The following is a 17905-nucleotide window of genomic DNA, read 5'->3' as shown; positions in this document are numbered from 1 at the left end:
TTATTGTTTTCAATGATATTATTAATTATATCAGAAATGTGCAGAAATATGGTTTGTATACGAATACTGTATTAAGCAAGTAATATTCATATTGCACAGTTTACAATATTTACATTTTGGATGAATAATTAAAAAAAAAAAGTTAGATGAATAAGAAGTTCACTTCACCATCATGATTAAATTTTATATTCAATTTTTAATTAACTCCATTAAATTATATATTCAGTGTTTATTAAATAAACTCCATTAAATTATAAATATATATATGTGCGTGTGTATGTATGTCCGGCTATTTATCCACGCTCCCTAGGCGGCCTTCTCCCCAGTCTATGAAGTCAGTGTACTTGTCTGTGTACGTTTGGGTGTGGTCTGGCTATTTTCCCACAGTCTCTAGCAGGCCATTTTTTTTCCTCTTTTCAACTTTTCCCTTCCTCACAGCAACGTCAAGTTCAACTGCACTCATTGGCCTCAGTGACTGAACCACGCCCCTCGTCACGAACTCTTTACATGACCAATCACTGCCAGGCAAGTGCTTAATATGCACAGAGTCGGCCAATCCGCTGTTGGGTGGGTGTGGCTAGAGACACTGTTGCTAGGCTTCGGCATCTCAATCGTTACCATCCCTGCTCAGTAGTTGATTGGGATCTGTCAACATTCACTTGGACACGCCCACCTTTGACATCCCGTCCTCTTTCTTTGACGTTTCGAATTCTGAATGGTTGGCAAGGCATTCCTCGCTGCTCTTGCTGCCCTTTCATTGGCTGAGGCGTCTGTCAATCATCGTATGTCAAAACTAGGCTGTGCTGCAGTTTATATGGACTAAGAAGTCCCCAAAGCGTCTGAACTCCTTGTAGTTCGTCCCCACTTCATCTTGTTTTGCTTTTTCCCCCTCTCCTTCTCTCCAGCAGGGGGGCGAGGTTTAGAGCTAAATTTTATTTTATTATTACACAGAGCCAGCTCTCCCACTAGCTATATTTCATACACTCACTCACTCAGTATGGAGCTCAACTCTCTGTTAATCCTCCTGGAGGCAGCTGAATATTTGGAGAGAAGAGACCGAGGTATTGTCACTCATTGCAAATCCCACCACACCTACACACTGGGGGGCTGCACACCATAAACACAGCACCTACACAGTGAGGGGCTGCACACCATAAACACTGCACCTACACACTGGGGGGCTGCACACCATAAACACTGCACCTACACACTGGGGGGCTGCACACCATAAACACTGCACCTACACACTGGGGGGCTGCACACCATAAACACTGCACCTACACACTGGGGGGCTGCACACCATAAACACTGCACCTACACACTGGGGGGCTGTACACCATAAACACTGCACCTACACAGTGAGGGGCTGCACACCATAAACACTGCACCTACACACTGGGGGGCTGCACACCATAAACACTGCACCTACACACTGGGGGGCTGTACACCATAAACACTGCACCTACACAGTGAGGGGCTGCACACCATAAACACTGCACCTACACACTGGGGGGCTGCACACCATAAACACTGCACCTACACACTGGGGGGCTGCACACCATAAACACTGCACCTACACACTGGGAGGCTGCACACCATAAACATTGTACCTACACAATGAGGGGCTGCACACCATAAACACTGCATGCACCTACACACTGGGGGGCTGCACACAATAAACACTGCATGCACCTACACACTGGGGGGCTGCACACCATAAACACTGCATGTACCTACACACTGGGGGGCTGCACACCATAAACACTGCATGCACCTACACACTGGGGGGCTGCACACCATAAACACTGCATGCACCTACACACTGGGGGGGCTGCACACCATAAACACTGCATGCACCTACACACTGGGGGGGCTGCACACCATAAACACTGCATGCACCTACACACTGGGGGGGGCTGCACACCATAAACACTGCATGCACCTACACACGGGGGGGCTGCACACCATAAACACTGCATGCACCTACACACGGGGGGGCTGCACACCATAAACACTGCATGCACACCATAAACACTGCGGGCTGCATACCATAAACACTGCATGCACCTACACACTGGGGGGCTGCACACCATAAACACTGCATGCACCTACACACTGGGGGGGCTGCACACCATAAACACTGCATGCACCTACAAACTGGGGGGGCTGCACACCATAAACACTGCATGCACACCATAAACACTGCACCTACATACTGGGGGCTGTATACCATAAACACTGCATGCACCTACACAATGAGGGGCTGCACACCATAAACACTGCACCTACACAATGAGGGGCTGCACACCATAAACACTGCATGCACCTACACACTGGGGGGCTGCACACCATAAACACTGCATGCACACCATAAACACTGCACCTACACACTGGGGGGCTGCATACCATAAACACTGCATGCACCTACACACTGGGTGAGCTGCACACCATAAACACTGCATGCACACCATAAACACTGCACCTACATACTGGGGGCTGCATACCATAAACACTGCATGCACCTACACAGTGGGGGGCTGCATACCATAAACACTGCATGCACCTACACAATGAGGGGCTGCACACCATAAACACTGCATGCACCTACACAATGAGGGGCTGCACACCATAAACACTGCACCTACACAATGAGGGGCTGCACTTTAAACACTGCATGCACCTACACACTGAGGGGCTGCACACCATAAACACTGCATGCACCTACACACTGAGGGGCTGCACACCATAAACACTGCATGCACCTACACACTGAGGGGCTGCACACCATAAACACTGCATGCACCTACACAATGAGGGGCTGCACACGATAAACACTGCACCTACACAATGAGGGGCTGCACACGATAAACACTGCACCTACACAATGAGGGGCTGCAGCTACATAAACACTGCATGCACATACACACTGAGGGGCTGCACACCATAACACTGCACCTACACAATGAGGGGCTGCACACCATAAACACTGCATGTACCTACACAATGAGGGGCTGCACACCATAAACACTGCATGTACCTACACAATGAGGGGCTGCACACCATAAACACTGCATGTACCTACACAATGAGGGGCTGCACACCATAAACACTGCATGTACCTACACAATGAGGGGCTGCACACCATAAACACTGCATGTACCTACACAATGAGGGGCTGCACACCATAACACTGCACCTACCCACCATAAAAACAGCACACCATAAACACTGTGCCTACACAATGGGGGGGCTGCACACCATAAACACTGTGCCTACACAATGGGGGGGCTGCACACCATAAACACTGCACCTACACACTGGGGGGCTGCACACCTTTAACAGAGAAGTCTGCACACCATGAACAAACAAGGCACCCCATAAACGCTGCACACAATAAACAATGCACCTACTAACCTGGGAGGGAGCTACTCTCTTTAACAAAGAAGCCTGCACCCTATACACACCTGCTAACATGGGAAGGAACTGCACCCTTTAACAGGGGAGTTTGCACCCCTTATCATGGAAACGATCTGCACCCAATCAACACTACACCAATTAACATGGGCAGGGGCTGCACCCAATAAACATTGCTTCTACTAACATGAGAATGGACTGCACCCCATAAACACTGTATCCTTTATCATGGGAGGAAGCTGCGACCCATACACATTGCCCACCTTCATAGCAGCATTTATCGTTGGAGGGAGATGCATTCCCATAAACACTGCATTGTTTACCATGGGAGAAAGATGCCCCCTCATAAATACTGCACCCATTAACATGGGAAGGGGCAGCACCCCATAAAAACTGCACCCATTAACATGGGAAGGGGCTGCACACCATAAAACTGCGTCCATTAGTATGGGAAGGGGCTGCACCCCATAAGAACTGCACCCATTAGCATGGGAAGGGGCTGCACCTCCATACGTACTGCACATTTTAATATGGGAGAGCTGCACCCCTAAAACCACTGCAGAGTAACACAGAATGGGAGTACAGCCCATATAAACACTGCTTTGTAACTTAGGAAGATGTCTGCAAACTCTGAACTGCACAATAACTTGGGAGGGACTGCCCCCCCCTTCAAAACACTACACACAGTAATGTTGAAAATAGCTTCATCCCTGAGCTCAGAACAGTAACATGGGTGGGGGCTGCAACAGCTTGAAGTCTGCACTGTACTATGGAAGCTTCAAAGCCCTTGCACTTTAATATTAATGGGGGGCTCGCATCCCAAAAACACTGCACAACAACATATAAAGGGGGCTCCAATAAATCCTGCATTGTAACATGGGAAGGGGCTACCCACTATAAACACTGCTTCATAACATGAGAGAGGGCTTCTCTGCGTAAACACTGGAAGATAATATAGCGGGGGCTACACCCCCTACACTTTGCATGTCAACATGGGAGTAGTCTGAAGCCAAATAAAAACTGCACAGCGAAATGGGAGGGGGATGCCCCCCATAGACACTGCACAGCATCATGGGAGGGGGGTACACCCTCATTAAAACACTGCACAGTGTCATGGGAGGGGGGTACACCCTCATTAAAACACTGCACAGTATCATGGGAGGGGGGTACACCCTCATTAAAACACTGCACAGTGCTATCCAGGGGGTGAAAATAAAAACATTAAACAGTTATATTAATCCTCACGTTCTATATCCATAGCTTTCATTCTATCTAGAATACACACAGACCTGTCGTAGTCATGTGTTGAAATAATAATTGTTCCAACATATCCAAATATATGAAAAGTACACATTGACTCTAACAATGTCTGCAGTGTGTTCTGTCCTTGCAAATCTCATCCCAGCCTAGAACCTCACACTAGCCCTCTTTAATGCGTATCCTCCATACAGTGTTACTTTCTATGTATGAACGGCCACTTATTGACGTGTTCCAAGTTTACAGACTCTGTTCTAATGGTACACAAGTGTACTCTGCAGACCTGATATTATGCTATGCATGTGGAGTAGGGCTAATGGCTCCTGTCTATTCCCCTGTCAGATCCTACTTCCCTGGGGACATTTCTATGACTGCTGCTGTTTTGGTTACATTATTTTGTGTGTAGATGTCGGAGTGTCATTTTATATTGAGTGTCAGTGGGGAGTGATTAGGATCTCACCCTGCAGGCCAGTCACATGCTGTGCATGTAAACATTGTAACTTATGGAGTAGTTTTCGCAGGGTGGAGAAGGGGTGAGAAGTTGCTACACAGTTGCATGTGCAGTGATCAGTGTACTGTGTGTTTTAATTATTGCCCCCCTCCTCTGTCTTTTTCTTTGACAGAAGCAGAACATGGCTATGCATCAGTTTTACCTTTCCATACTGATTACTCCTTGAAGAAAACCAAATCAGCCTCATTATCTAGAAAATCTCAGAACAACAGGTAAATAGCAGAGGAGGGAGAGTCCCTTCCCCTGTCCTGATTTGGGGGCTGCAGATCATATGAGAGTGCTGGGGGTGGTGCTGGGAGAAGTCGCCATTTTTCCTCCCTGGGCTTGGCTCTGTTTTGATCTCATATAAACACTGCCACGCGTACACCATGCACACAGCGGCCCATGCATGCAAACCCTGCAGCAGCCTGCCTCATCAGGAGACACACATCAATTAACCTCTTCCATGCAGTCACACTTCACTTCTCAATAACCAAACTAGCACTGGAATGCAGGACACTGCACCATGCTGCTTTAATTGATTTTTATTATTTTAAAACAAAAACAATGAATACAATATGTATATTTTATTTTTGCTGAATTTTATAACATAGCAGTGTCCTGGGCACCCATCACTAAACTATTATAAACACTATGTATATGTGTGTTTTTATTTTTTATTGTTTTAAATAGCGAGTTTGTCTTTCTATATACAAATGTTTCTGTATTTCTTGATATTTGTGGTCTGCACACATAGTGTAGTTTCTATGTTTATTAACTTAGTTTGTTATTTTGGGGGAATAATTGAATATGTAAGAATAATAGCCAGTAAATATGGCAAGTGTGTGCTGCATGTTACTTATTTATTTATTCATTCATTTTTGGTTCATTTTTGCTTCCTACTGTAAGGCAATTTAATTCCCTGACAAAACCACAAACTGCTCTAATTAGAATTCATGCCCATTCAAATTGAGCGACTCCTGGATTACAACTCCTATTATACTTAGTGACATTATGAGATCTTAATGGGAGTTAAATATGTTTCTGGTGTAATGAGATCTGAAGGTAACCACTTTCTAAACAATTTATGTGGAATAATACTCTCTGACCAATCACGTGTGGTGGTTGGGTGAGCCTGATAAGTGTTTTATTCCACAATAGCTTTAAATAGTTAATCACCACTTAATGTAGACATAAAAATGAATGCTTAAAATAGTACTGGATTTATTAAAAAAAAAAAAAAAATGAATTCAAATCCTAAATCTCAATAAAACCACCGATCTTCCTCCATTAGAAATAATTGACCAGGCAAATTCTCAGCACTAACAGAGAAGTAAGTGCTGTCATAAATTGCAGATGCCAGTTCTACAGTTTATGAAAGGAATGTTTTTTAGGGCTTAGAAAATATTTGTGCCAATTTTAGGTTTTAACATTTTTTAAATTTTTTTTTACATTTAATTATACTTTTCATTGACAAACATACGCATTACACCGTTTCCTTGTAATTTGTCTTCAGAATTATTTTGTGATCCTTTCATAGTTTTAAATTCCTGCTAATTTTCTGTGTGCAAATCAGATTTTAATCTATTTGCATGTATGTATGTATGTATGTTTTTTTTTGTTTTAAATGTTGTTTTAGGAACATCAGGTGGCACTGACGTGCACTTGTATGTTCTTGATGTTAATGTTTACATTTTTGAGAGAAGGTTATGTATTTCTTAGGTTCCGAATATATATTATACTCATTAAAAAATCCTTTTCTGTTTATTTGATTGGAATTTCCATGTGAGTAGACATACCAATGCATGCATATATTACAGTAGATAATTAAAGTTATAGACTATTATTTATATTTTTTCATTCTATAGGTATATATTGATCAGTATCCAGTTATTTCTTTTTTGTTGGTCACTAGGTATTACGAGGGTTAAACATATCAGTGTATTTGGTGATGCTACTGATTTTATGTTTAATTAGGCAATGTGTGCATTTGATATGCTTGCTGTTCTTGGCAGATAATTTTCATCTTAGCTCTCTCTACCCAGAGTGGATTATGTACTTCACACTAGACTTATTTCAGTAGAAGTTGCTTTATAAGATCAGCAATAACCCAGCTCACCTGCCTGCTAATCAGTTTAGAGTTAAAGGAACAGTGCTAGCACAATAACCACTACAGCCCACTGTAATGTTTATGGTGGCAGGAGTGTCCTGGCACCATCCCAGAGTAACTGGCCAACCTGTTTAATAACAGTTTGACTACTTACCTGGGCCTAGGCTCAGACAGGGTCTAGGAACTGTGGCTGTGAGAGATTCTTACTGAACCGACTGGGAGATCAAAAGATCTCCCTGCGTGGCCATGTGCCCCATCACCTATTTGAGGGATTGTTGTGATCTGTATCTCTATAGCTCCCTTGCATTCCCCCAGCGCTTCATGATTACTCGGAGCACCACAGTCAACACTCTGAGTCATAGACTGAGCTCCGGGAGTGTGAGAGAGCTCTTAATGTGATCTACACTTGTTATTGGTGCAGACTACAAAGCTCCCCCACCAGATCACTAGGGATCCTGCGACTGAGCCACCCCCCTACTTCCAGTGATTCAGCCCAGAGTGCCCTCCACCGGACTACCAGGGATAACAGCCCCCTCCTGTTAAAAAGTGAGCAGACAGTGTCAGGTGAACGCTCAAAGCTAATGAGCAAGGCCCTGCACAGCTAGAATAAGCTTAGTGAGAGGAACTTCTAACCAGTGGAGGAGTCACTTGTGGGTGCCTGACAGGACCCAAACAAGTTGTCAAACCATCCTTAAACTGTATGACCACTTAATCTGGGAGGATACTAGGGAACTTTGTCAGCCAACTGGTTAACTTGTGTGATGGCTCAGGTCAGCCAACAGTCAAGCTGGCATCTAAACCATTACCGGTATATTGGCTTGTAGTGCTTATGGTGCTTGGATTGTTCCTTTGGGGCAGTTCTTACAAAGTATTTGCATTCACTCAACATTTATGTTGTGTGTTTATTGCTCCAATTGAGTTAACTACAACTTCCGTGATGCACTGCTAGTGTTTAGCTGGGGCATACAAGTATTGTGGAAGATATTAATTTTGCATGGCTGCTTTGACTTTAAAAAAAAAAAAAAAATATTTAAGGAGTACTTCTGTACACCTTCTCTATAAATGTCCCCAGAAAAGGAAAGTTACGAATGTAAATCTGATGGACACAAATATTTGCACTTATCTTATTTCTTTCTTTTTTTATTTACTTTTAGATTGCAGGTTTTGCCTGATAAGCATAGTTCTGCTTTTAGCCTTATTTATGTTGACTACTATGCGTATACATTAAAAAAAGTAAACAATCATTTGTGTGTGTGCTCAGTGTACTGTGTTTACGTGCAGAGCTAAAGACACGTGACTTCTTGGACTTTCTCTTGCCTAGCACGTCTGAATTTCCAGGTTCGTTATATGCTTACTAAGTTACATGATCCTTCTATGAGAGGAAGGGACAAGTGTTTAACCTAACAGTCGAAACACAGACGAGATATTTATTGATGGCTATATACACAGACAAAAATAAAATAAAAAATAATCATGATTCCCACCACCAAGGTTATGGTTATTGTAATTTTATATGCTTTTACCTTTTGGTCCTTGAGGAAGTCCCTTATGGGAAGAAACGCATAGGGCCTAATTTTGATTTAAATTTCTTTTGAAATAAAGCCACTTTTCTACATTGTGTTCCTCCTGAAGTCCCTGGTTTATATTACACCTACCAGCTGCTGTAGCATGCCCAAAGAAGTACTCTGAGGGAAAGTGCCCCCAAATTTCGGGGGAAGGCACCCATTGAGCACATACTACCAAGAAATCTTGTGAGTGCAATTCAGTTTGGTGCTTCATTTATTGATAGCTATTTGTTTGTTTTTTTTGTTTGCTGTCTGTAACCATTAAGTGGAAAATTAAACTAATAATTTTAGAATTTTAAGCCACTGTACTGTGTGAGGAACTGCTGTATTTCCCAAACTAAAATGAAGAAATGACCCTATGACATTAAATAGCTCTTTGCATGTTTAGAATTATTTTGTGCTATAGTAGGAACCTGCCATTAGCATTGTAAATGTTTGAGAAGGAAAGTGACAAAATACATGTGATGCATGTGCTATAAATTGTTTTACTTGTTTGTGATACTTGATACAAGATGTTTAAAACTACCAGCCCTGCACCAAATACACATTTGACGATATGGAAAATTTAAGATTAAAGTGCAGCAACTGAAAACAAGTTTAGAGAATTTCTTCATAATTACTTAGGTTTTTATATATCTATACTTTACATAATACGACTTTGAGTTTTGGAAAGGTTTGTCACTATGTCATAATGTTTTTGCTTTTAATGTTCATAAAGTACGGGAGCAAAAAGGGAATTTGAGATTCTTATTGTTATTACAGAATTGTCTCTTATCAGTCAAATGTGTTAAGGACTACCCTTAAATAAATAAATGTACAATAATGACCTTTTAAAGCAAATTCACTTGCTTGATTTTAAAGTCAGCCTATACGTTTTAATTCTGGTTGTTTTGCAAATTATAGCTGTGTAAATGTGCAGACTAATTTAAAAACTGGCCTCTGCTTCCTGATAGTAATATCAGAAAATTGATGGTCTATTCCTGCTGGTTAACTTGTTTGATGGCTCAGGTCAGCCGACAGTCAAGCTGCACATAGTAAGTTGGGCTGAAAAAATGTAGGTTTAATCACTGAAAATGAATTCACTAGATTGAGACTTCAAAGTAAATTAAAGTTTAAGGTCAAAATCTCCGACCTGGAAAATTTCTGTCTGCTATTATCTCAGCTCAGCTACTCTGGCCTTAAATTTGAAATCCACTTTGATTTCATTTTGAATTCTCACTTTGAAATCTATACCTCTGTACTGCCAAAAGTGCTGAATAAGATAATCCGTTTGGTTCCTAAATTAGGTTATCCAGTTCTGTGCATCATAATCCTGAATTTAGTAAAGGCCCGCAGAAGCTCCAAACACACCAAATGTTAAATTTCCATAAGTCCCCATTGTTAATTAGTAGGGATCAATCAAACAGTACTCACAGTGGAAGTAATGGCACTCTTCTGACTCAGTGACCCCAGGTAGTGAATGTTAAACATTCAATGGCATCATACTCTCACTTCAGTGTGACTCAGTAATCTTTTTCTGTTGTTTTAGGGACCAAAGGAGTTGGGAAGCTAGCTGTTTCAGACTTGAGACCAGAATACTGGGCATGGGGGCTTGGCTGTCAGAATGTTCCCTGTGATGTTGGTTTAGTGAGTGTGATTTAGTTTTTATTGTACATTTTGACAACGATCAGTCTGTAAGCATTCAAACACATATGGTAGTTAGAAGAACACTATAGGGTCAGGAATACAAATGTGTATTCCTGACCCTATAGTGTTAAGAACATTATTTAGGTGGCCGGTCCCCACTTGCCCCTCTTCAAATGGGTATAAAACTTGCCTTTATTCCAGCACAGCACAAGTTTGCGGCGCAAGGCCCATGCCAAATCCACCTCCTTAGCTGGGATTGTCAGAATTTATCATCTCGGCCAATCCAATACTTTCCCATGAGAGAGCATTGGGAGGGTAATGTGCACACGTGGCATAACACAGTGCTGGCCAGTCAGTCAGCATCTCCTCCTGGAGATGTACTGACCAAGGAAGCACCTCTAGTGGCTGTCTGAGTGACTGCCACTGGAGGTGTCCCTAGTCAAAAATGTAATCACTGCCTTTTCTCTGAAAAGGCAGTGTTTACATTAAAATGCCTGCAGGGACTGACTATAGACACCAGAACAACTACATTAAGCTATAGTTGTTTAGGTGATTATAGTGTCCCTTTAAATGCTACAGTAAAAACAAAATATTATGGTTCACATCATGCTAACTGATAATGAGCCTGCATTCACACACACACTCTCTGAAGGTGGCTGTTCACTCAGCAAGGTAAGTAAATGTAAGATCATGGTTAGGGATTACATTAGGGTTAAAGACTGAATTTACAATATGATAGTTCTAACACATGAAGTTACAGTTACATAGTTACATTGCTGAAAAGAGACTTGTGTCCATCAAGTTCAGCCTTCCTCACATATGTTGTTGCTGTTGATCCAAAAGAAGGCAAAAAAACCTAGTCTGAAGCGCTTCCAATTTTGCCACAAACTAGGAAAAAAATCCTTCTTGACCCCAAAATAGCAGTCAGATGTCTCCTTGGATCAAGCAGCTGTTACCCCACTAATTAGAAATTATATCTGTTGTTTTTTTTTTAAAGTATTTATCCAACTGCAGTTTAAACATCTGTAGTGACTGACAAAACCACCTCTTCTGGCAGAGAATTCCATATCCTTATTGCTCTTACTATATAAAAACCTTTTCTTTGCCTTAGATGAAATCTCCTTTCTTCCAGCCTAAATGTGTGACCTCGTGTCCTCTGTATAGCCCTGTTTATGAATAGATTTCCAGATAAAGGTTTGTACTGGCCCCGAATATATTTGTATAAAGTTATCATATCCCCTCTCAGGCGCTGTTTTTCCAAACTAAACAGATTTTATTTTTTTAACCTTTCTTCATAACTAAAAAGCTCCATTCCTTTTATCAGTTTTGTACCTCGTCTCTGGACTTTTTCTAGTGCCATGATATCTTTCTTTAGAACCAGCGATTTATAAAGAGGCAAAATTATATTTTCAGCCCGAGAATTTATGCCCCTATTTATACATGACAAAACCTTACTGGCTTTAGCAACTGCAGACTGACATTGCATATTGCTGCCCAATTTGTTGTCTATAACAATTCCCAAATCCTTCTCGTGTGTGGTTATCCCTAATTCACTACCATTTAGTGTGTAAGTTGCTTGTGCATTCTTAACCCCGAAGTGCATAACTTTGCATTTCTCTACGTTAAATTTCATCTGCCATTTTAGTGCCCAGTCCCCCAATCTATCCAAATCCCTCTGCAGCAAAGCAATATCCTGCTCACATTTTATTACTTTACAAAGTTTTGTGTCCTCTGCAAACACTGATACATTGCTTTCAATGCCTATTTCAAGATCATTTATAAATATGCTAAATAGAAGTGGTCCCAAAACAGAACCCTGAGGGACACCACTTACCACTTTTGTCCAGCCTGAAAATTTACCATTAATTACAACTCGTTGTACTCTATCCTTAAGCCAATGTTCTACCCAAGAACAAGAATATTCATCTAGACCAATTTCGTTTAGTTTGAAGACTAACCTATTGTGAGGAACCGTATCAAATGCCTTGGCAAAATCTAAGTAGCTCACATCCACTGCAACACCCTGATCTATACTTCTACTTACTTCTTCGTAGTTAGGGTTATAATAACAGTCAGGGTTACATTTAGTGTTACATCAAGTGTTAAAGTTAGAATAAGAAGTTGGGTTATGCTAAATTAGTCCCCAACCCTAATTTAACTAATTGCTTATAGAGCAATGCAGCCCCTAACCCTAAACGTCAGTGAACCCCTAACTTTAGTTACCTTGCAGGACTTCACTGAGCAGCCCTCTTCAGAGATTGTGTGCTCATGTCTGTTCCCTAGAGATCAGGTAACAGATCTATACGGGGGAACCAACTGTTGTACGACACTGCAAAGCAAAATGAGGAACTAGAAGATTAGATGCTGAACAGTGATCGCTAACATTGGCCCAAACATAGAGGTTGAAACCTAAATTTTGTCAACTGCTCAAAGACAACTGGACAGTCTAAATTCCATTCCTGAAAGCACAGGCTTTATGCTTACATTTGCAAACGTTTTTGATTCCTTCATTTAGTTTTTTTTGGTTTACATACTATCTTTTCTCTTCCTTATTTTCCCTTCTCTTTTTCTGGGTATTCGGCTGTTGTAACACCTTTCTTGCCAATCTTTCCTATTAACCCCTTAACGACAAGTGACGGACGAGGTCCGTCACTCAGGGGAATGCGTTAATGACGAGTGACGGACCTCGTCCGTCACCTGTTAAAATTAACCCCAGATCGCCGCAATCGCGGCAATCGTGGGGTTAATGGTGCTCCGGTCTGCCTCTGCATTAGAGGCAGACCGGGAGCACCGGATCCGGCTGCCCCAGTACATGTGCCCGCTCTGACAGCATGTCTGAGCGGGCACATGTGCTCTGTATACTCACCTCCGCCTCCCTGCACTTCCGGGTTCAGTGTGAAGTGCAGGGAGACGGATCAGTGTTGATCCTGCCCCCTGGTGACAAAAAAATAAAGTTTATTTAAAATCCCACCCCCCTTTACCCCCCCTTTACCCATTTAAATAAAAAATTAACCCCTTCCCTGCCAATTGATCACTGACTACAGTGATCAATTGGCAGGGATTACATTTTACTATGATCTGATATTTTTTTTTAACCCCTGAGGGTTAATTTTTTTTTTTTTTAACCCTCAGGGGTTAAATGTATTTTATTAATTAATTTCAATATTTTAAAATTATAAATTTAGCTAGCTGGGGAGGGTGGAAGTTAGTGGGGAATTGGGGGATTTAGTATTAGGCTAACTTGGGGTTAACGTTAAAAAAAGTTTAAAAATAAGCTTTAAAAAGTTAAAAAATTAAGTTAAAAAAAGTTTTAATAACGTTTAAGTAAAAAATAAACCCTTTACCCAGTCCAAATAAAAATTAACCCCTTCCCTGCCAGTCGATCACTGCCTACAGTGATCAAAATACAGATCACAGTATTATACTGTGATCTAATTTTTTTTTAACCCCTGACGATTAACTTTTATTTATTTTTTAACCCTCAGGGGTTAAATTTATTTAATTAACTAATTTAAATATTGTATAATTAAATATTTTGCTAGCTGGGGTGGGTGGGAGTTATGGGAAAATGGGGAATTTACTGTTAGTGCTGCTTACTGCTAGTTAGGGGTTAACGTAAAAAAAAAGCTTAGAAAAATGTTAAATCTGTAAAAAAAAAGTTTTACGAAAGTTTAGGAAACTTTAAAAAAATTAATAAGCAAAACAAAAGTTTAAAAAAAAGTTTTAAAAAGTAAAAAAATACATTTAATAACGCTCATTACCACTACACCTGGTACAAGCTAGCGTAAAAATGATCCCACGCTAAGGTTCAAAATATGCCTTTTGAAATACCCTGGGATGTCTTCTTTAAGAAATGGTATGGCTTTATGGGGTATTTGGTTTATATAGCCTGGTAAAATACTCTAAAATGGGACATGGGCACAGCGTAAAAATTTAAAGTTTGAAAAAAAATGGAATGGCTGTGTCCCAAATGTGCCCCTCCTATGTCCACATATACCTGGCAAAGGTACATACGGGGGTATTTTTGTACTCAGCAGACATAGCTGAGCAACATATGAAGTATTATACAGTGGTAGTACACATAAGGTTTGCAAAATATACTGTGCAAACTCACTTTGTGTGTCAAAAAGGCAGAAAAAACGCTTCTTACCACTACACCTGGTACAAGCCAGCGGAAAAATGATCCCACGCTAAGGTTCAAAATATGCCTTCTGAAATACCCTGGGGTGTCTACTTTAAGAAATGGTAGGCCTTTGTGGGGTAGTTTGAATTTAAAACCTGCGAAGATGCTTGGAATTGCACATAGGCCCGGCGTCAAAATTCAAAGTTCGGTAAAAACTGATATGGCTTGGTCTCCTATATGGCACTGTAGCTTCACAAAATTGTGCCATAGACATACAATGGGGGTGTCCTTTTACTCAGAAGACTTAGCTGAGCATAATTTGGGGGGTTTGAACTTAGTGGCACACATGAAATATACAAAATGCCCAGCAAAAATGCAATCCGTATGTAAAAAAAATGCACAAAATTATTTTTTACCACATACTTTGGCATGTAATGGTAAAAAAATGGGGGCATGTTAAGGCACAATATGCACCTTATGAGATACCCTGGAGTGTCTACTTTTACAAATGGTAGGCCTTTGTGGGGTGTTTTTGAACAGTCAAACTGTTATAATACCCCAAATGGAAGCATAGGCTCATTAAATCAGTCTCTCAAAATTCTACTGTGAATACTGAAAAGGACAGGTCTCCTGTATGGCACTGTAGCTTCACGAAATAGTGCCAAAGACATACAATGGGGTACCGTTGTACTCAGCCGAAGTAACTGAACACATAATAAAACTTTGTACAGGAATAGCACACACCAACTTTACAAAATACACATGAGAAGTTCTTTGTTATAAGTTTGTGTGCGAAAACCCCCAAAAAACACAATTTTACTCCAATATTTAGCAGAGGTTGGCGGTAAAATGGCTACGTAGAAAGTGTCAAAACAACCTTAGGTAAATAGCCTGTGGTGTCTACTTTATATAAATATATACTTTTGTGTGGCAATTTTGTTTTATTTTATGGCTATTAAGCTTACAAGACAAACATACCAAATTCTAAAATCGCTCCACATTAAAAGTTTATTTTACTCCTTGTGCTTTGTGACCTGTAACTACCAAAAAAAACTTAAAATCCCAGACACATTATATATTCTGTAAATCAGAACAACTAAATGAATTTATTTTTAAATACTTTCCTTAACCTGCACTAATTAGGCACACATTATTATTGCAAAAACTGTAAAAAAAAAATCAACATTTTTCATTTTTTTTTGCATTTTTCTGTATTTTTTTATAATAAATAAGCATGTATATATATATATATATATATATGTTACATCAAATGAAAGCCCTTTCTGTCCTGTAAAAAACGGTATATAATATGCGTCGGTGCAATAAATTAGTCAAATGCAAATTGCAGTTGAACGCAAACAGCAAAAAATGCCGTTGTCATAAAGTGAAAGACAAGCTTCCGAAGCTCTGTCCTTAAGGGGTTAAGACCGTGCACTATGTTAGTAACTTTTTGCATTTTTTGTGTCTTTTCTATGATGTTTTTTAGTAGTCCACAGACAGCTGTAGTAAACCTCATTGACCAAGAATAACGAAAACTGGCATATCTTGTGCATTGGATAAATTAAAACACTCCGACAAACCAGCTGCCGTGCTCCGGATGTTCATAGTGGTTCACATACATATTTTAGTGCATCTCCAAATTGAATGACAACATTAAATAGCACCAGAAGGTGTTTTGTGTCTCCACCTGTTATCAGTATATTAATCCTTCCTGGATATATCTGAAGATAGGTGGTACCTCCATCACATTTTGTGTTTCTGAATTTATACAGAAAGTCCTCATTTTATTAGTCTAATTTCCCCAACTGAATGCAGCATTTTATATGCAAGAGTACACAATGTACTCAGAGAGGGATATTCATAAACAAAAGCATGACTGTGTAGTATATATCCAGGCTCAGTGGTATGGTGGCCACTACCCCGTTCTTTGGCGTGAGAATCTGCCCTATACTTTTCTTGGCTACAGGCATTCTGCAGTGTTGCCTCAACGTTTGTTACTTTTTTTTATGCTAATCGTGTTTTTCAAATTCATCAGCCCATTCAATCATCATTGCACTTTCATTAATACACACATCTTGTGCCAGTGATAGTTCTAGCCAATAGGTTAACCAGTCTTGTGGTAGTATGCATATGTGAAAATGTAATCTGCTCGGGTTTTAGACCTTTCGTTAGTACGATGTACAGATGGGATTTGAGTTCCTACATGGAGAGGACCTTGCCATCCCTCACTCATGGCTGACTCGGTAACTGTAGATGTAAATACTCATGGGTGTCATGAATATAAAAATATTGTTGGCGTTTAGCGGAGTATTAACTAGTTTTTCATTAAACACAAACATTTTTTTGAATGCATTTATTTTTTCCATTTCCTATTTTAATCGTTTTCTGCAACAAATATAAAATCATGATAAAATGAAAAGCGAAAACTGTCTGTTTTCTGGTCATTGCAAAGATCATTGCAAAGATTTATAAAAACCCTTAAATCCGATCTTAACCCTTTTTAGTGCTTGGAGATCTATTTTTTTTTTTTTTTTTATTAAATTCGAATTAATAACAATTTTTGTGACCCAAACACATTTCCTGGTGCTATAGTAATTCAAAAGGTTAAGGGGAGAGAAAATGAGGGGTGACATCAGAAGGAGCTGTTGCATAATGTTAGCAGAGTTGATAAAGAGACTGTAATACAGTGCTTCATAACCCTTTTTATTTTCAACAGGGAGATTAGCTTGGCAACCTGTACTTCAATTTTAGAATTAGCTCAGTTACCCAGAGTTTAATTGTAACATATAACAAAAGGAATTCTGTAAAACGTTTTCTGCTATACTCTTCCCACTGGAAAGGCTGCTATGGAAAATCAATTATTGTGGGTAGTTGCATAGGGTCTAATGAAAATGAAATGCCTGTTCTCTCTCGGTCAATGATTTTTCATTTTTAAGCCAAATCGGACAAAACTTTGAAGTCAACGTTGTGTTTGTTTGTGCTAATATTAAAAATATACAGTGTCCAAAATACTAAACAACTAAGCAACTTGTTTGTGTTTTTATTTTTAGTTGTGCGGCACCCACCATCCCAATGTTTAAATACTTTTTGTACTGTATTATTATGTAATATTTTAGAATAACAATGAGCAATATTCACTAAACCTCAAACAGTAGTGCATTAAAAAACGATATTGTTAGATCTATCCTAAAATAGGCAAGTTGTGACTATGCCTGAGTTTTATATAAAAAAAATTGTTTCTCATTCTGCATGTTTTTGCCTTAATTTTGCACTTTTTTTCTTTTAAAATGTTTTAGTTCACTTTAATTTAAAGCATAGTG

At 40.1% G+C, this 17905-nt stretch overlaps 1 protein-coding gene across 1 annotated transcript in view; it reads left to right on the top strand.

Annotated features, from left to right (window-relative positions):
* The first annotated feature begins 799 nt into the window (after window positions 1-799).
* The window catches only part of MXD4 (MAX dimerization protein 4), a 40559-nt gene continuing 23453 nt past the window's right edge, over window positions 800-17905 (top strand). The window contains exons 1-2 of the mRNA XM_063457684.1: window positions 800-1061; window positions 5295-5394. Coding sequence (XP_063313754.1) covers window positions 998-1061; window positions 5295-5394 — 164 coding nt within the window. The 5' untranslated portion in view covers window positions 800-997. The remainder of the gene's footprint in view (window positions 1062-5294; window positions 5395-17905) is intronic.

This window comes from Pelobates fuscus, chromosome 6 (assembly GCF_036172605.1).
Source record: "Pelobates fuscus isolate aPelFus1 chromosome 6, aPelFus1.pri, whole genome shotgun sequence".
NCBI classification, from domain to species: domain Eukaryota; kingdom Metazoa; phylum Chordata; class Amphibia; order Anura; family Pelobatidae; genus Pelobates; species Pelobates fuscus.
The sequence above is the reverse complement of the archived record's forward strand: the minus strand, read 5'-3'. Positions and strand labels throughout refer to the sequence as shown.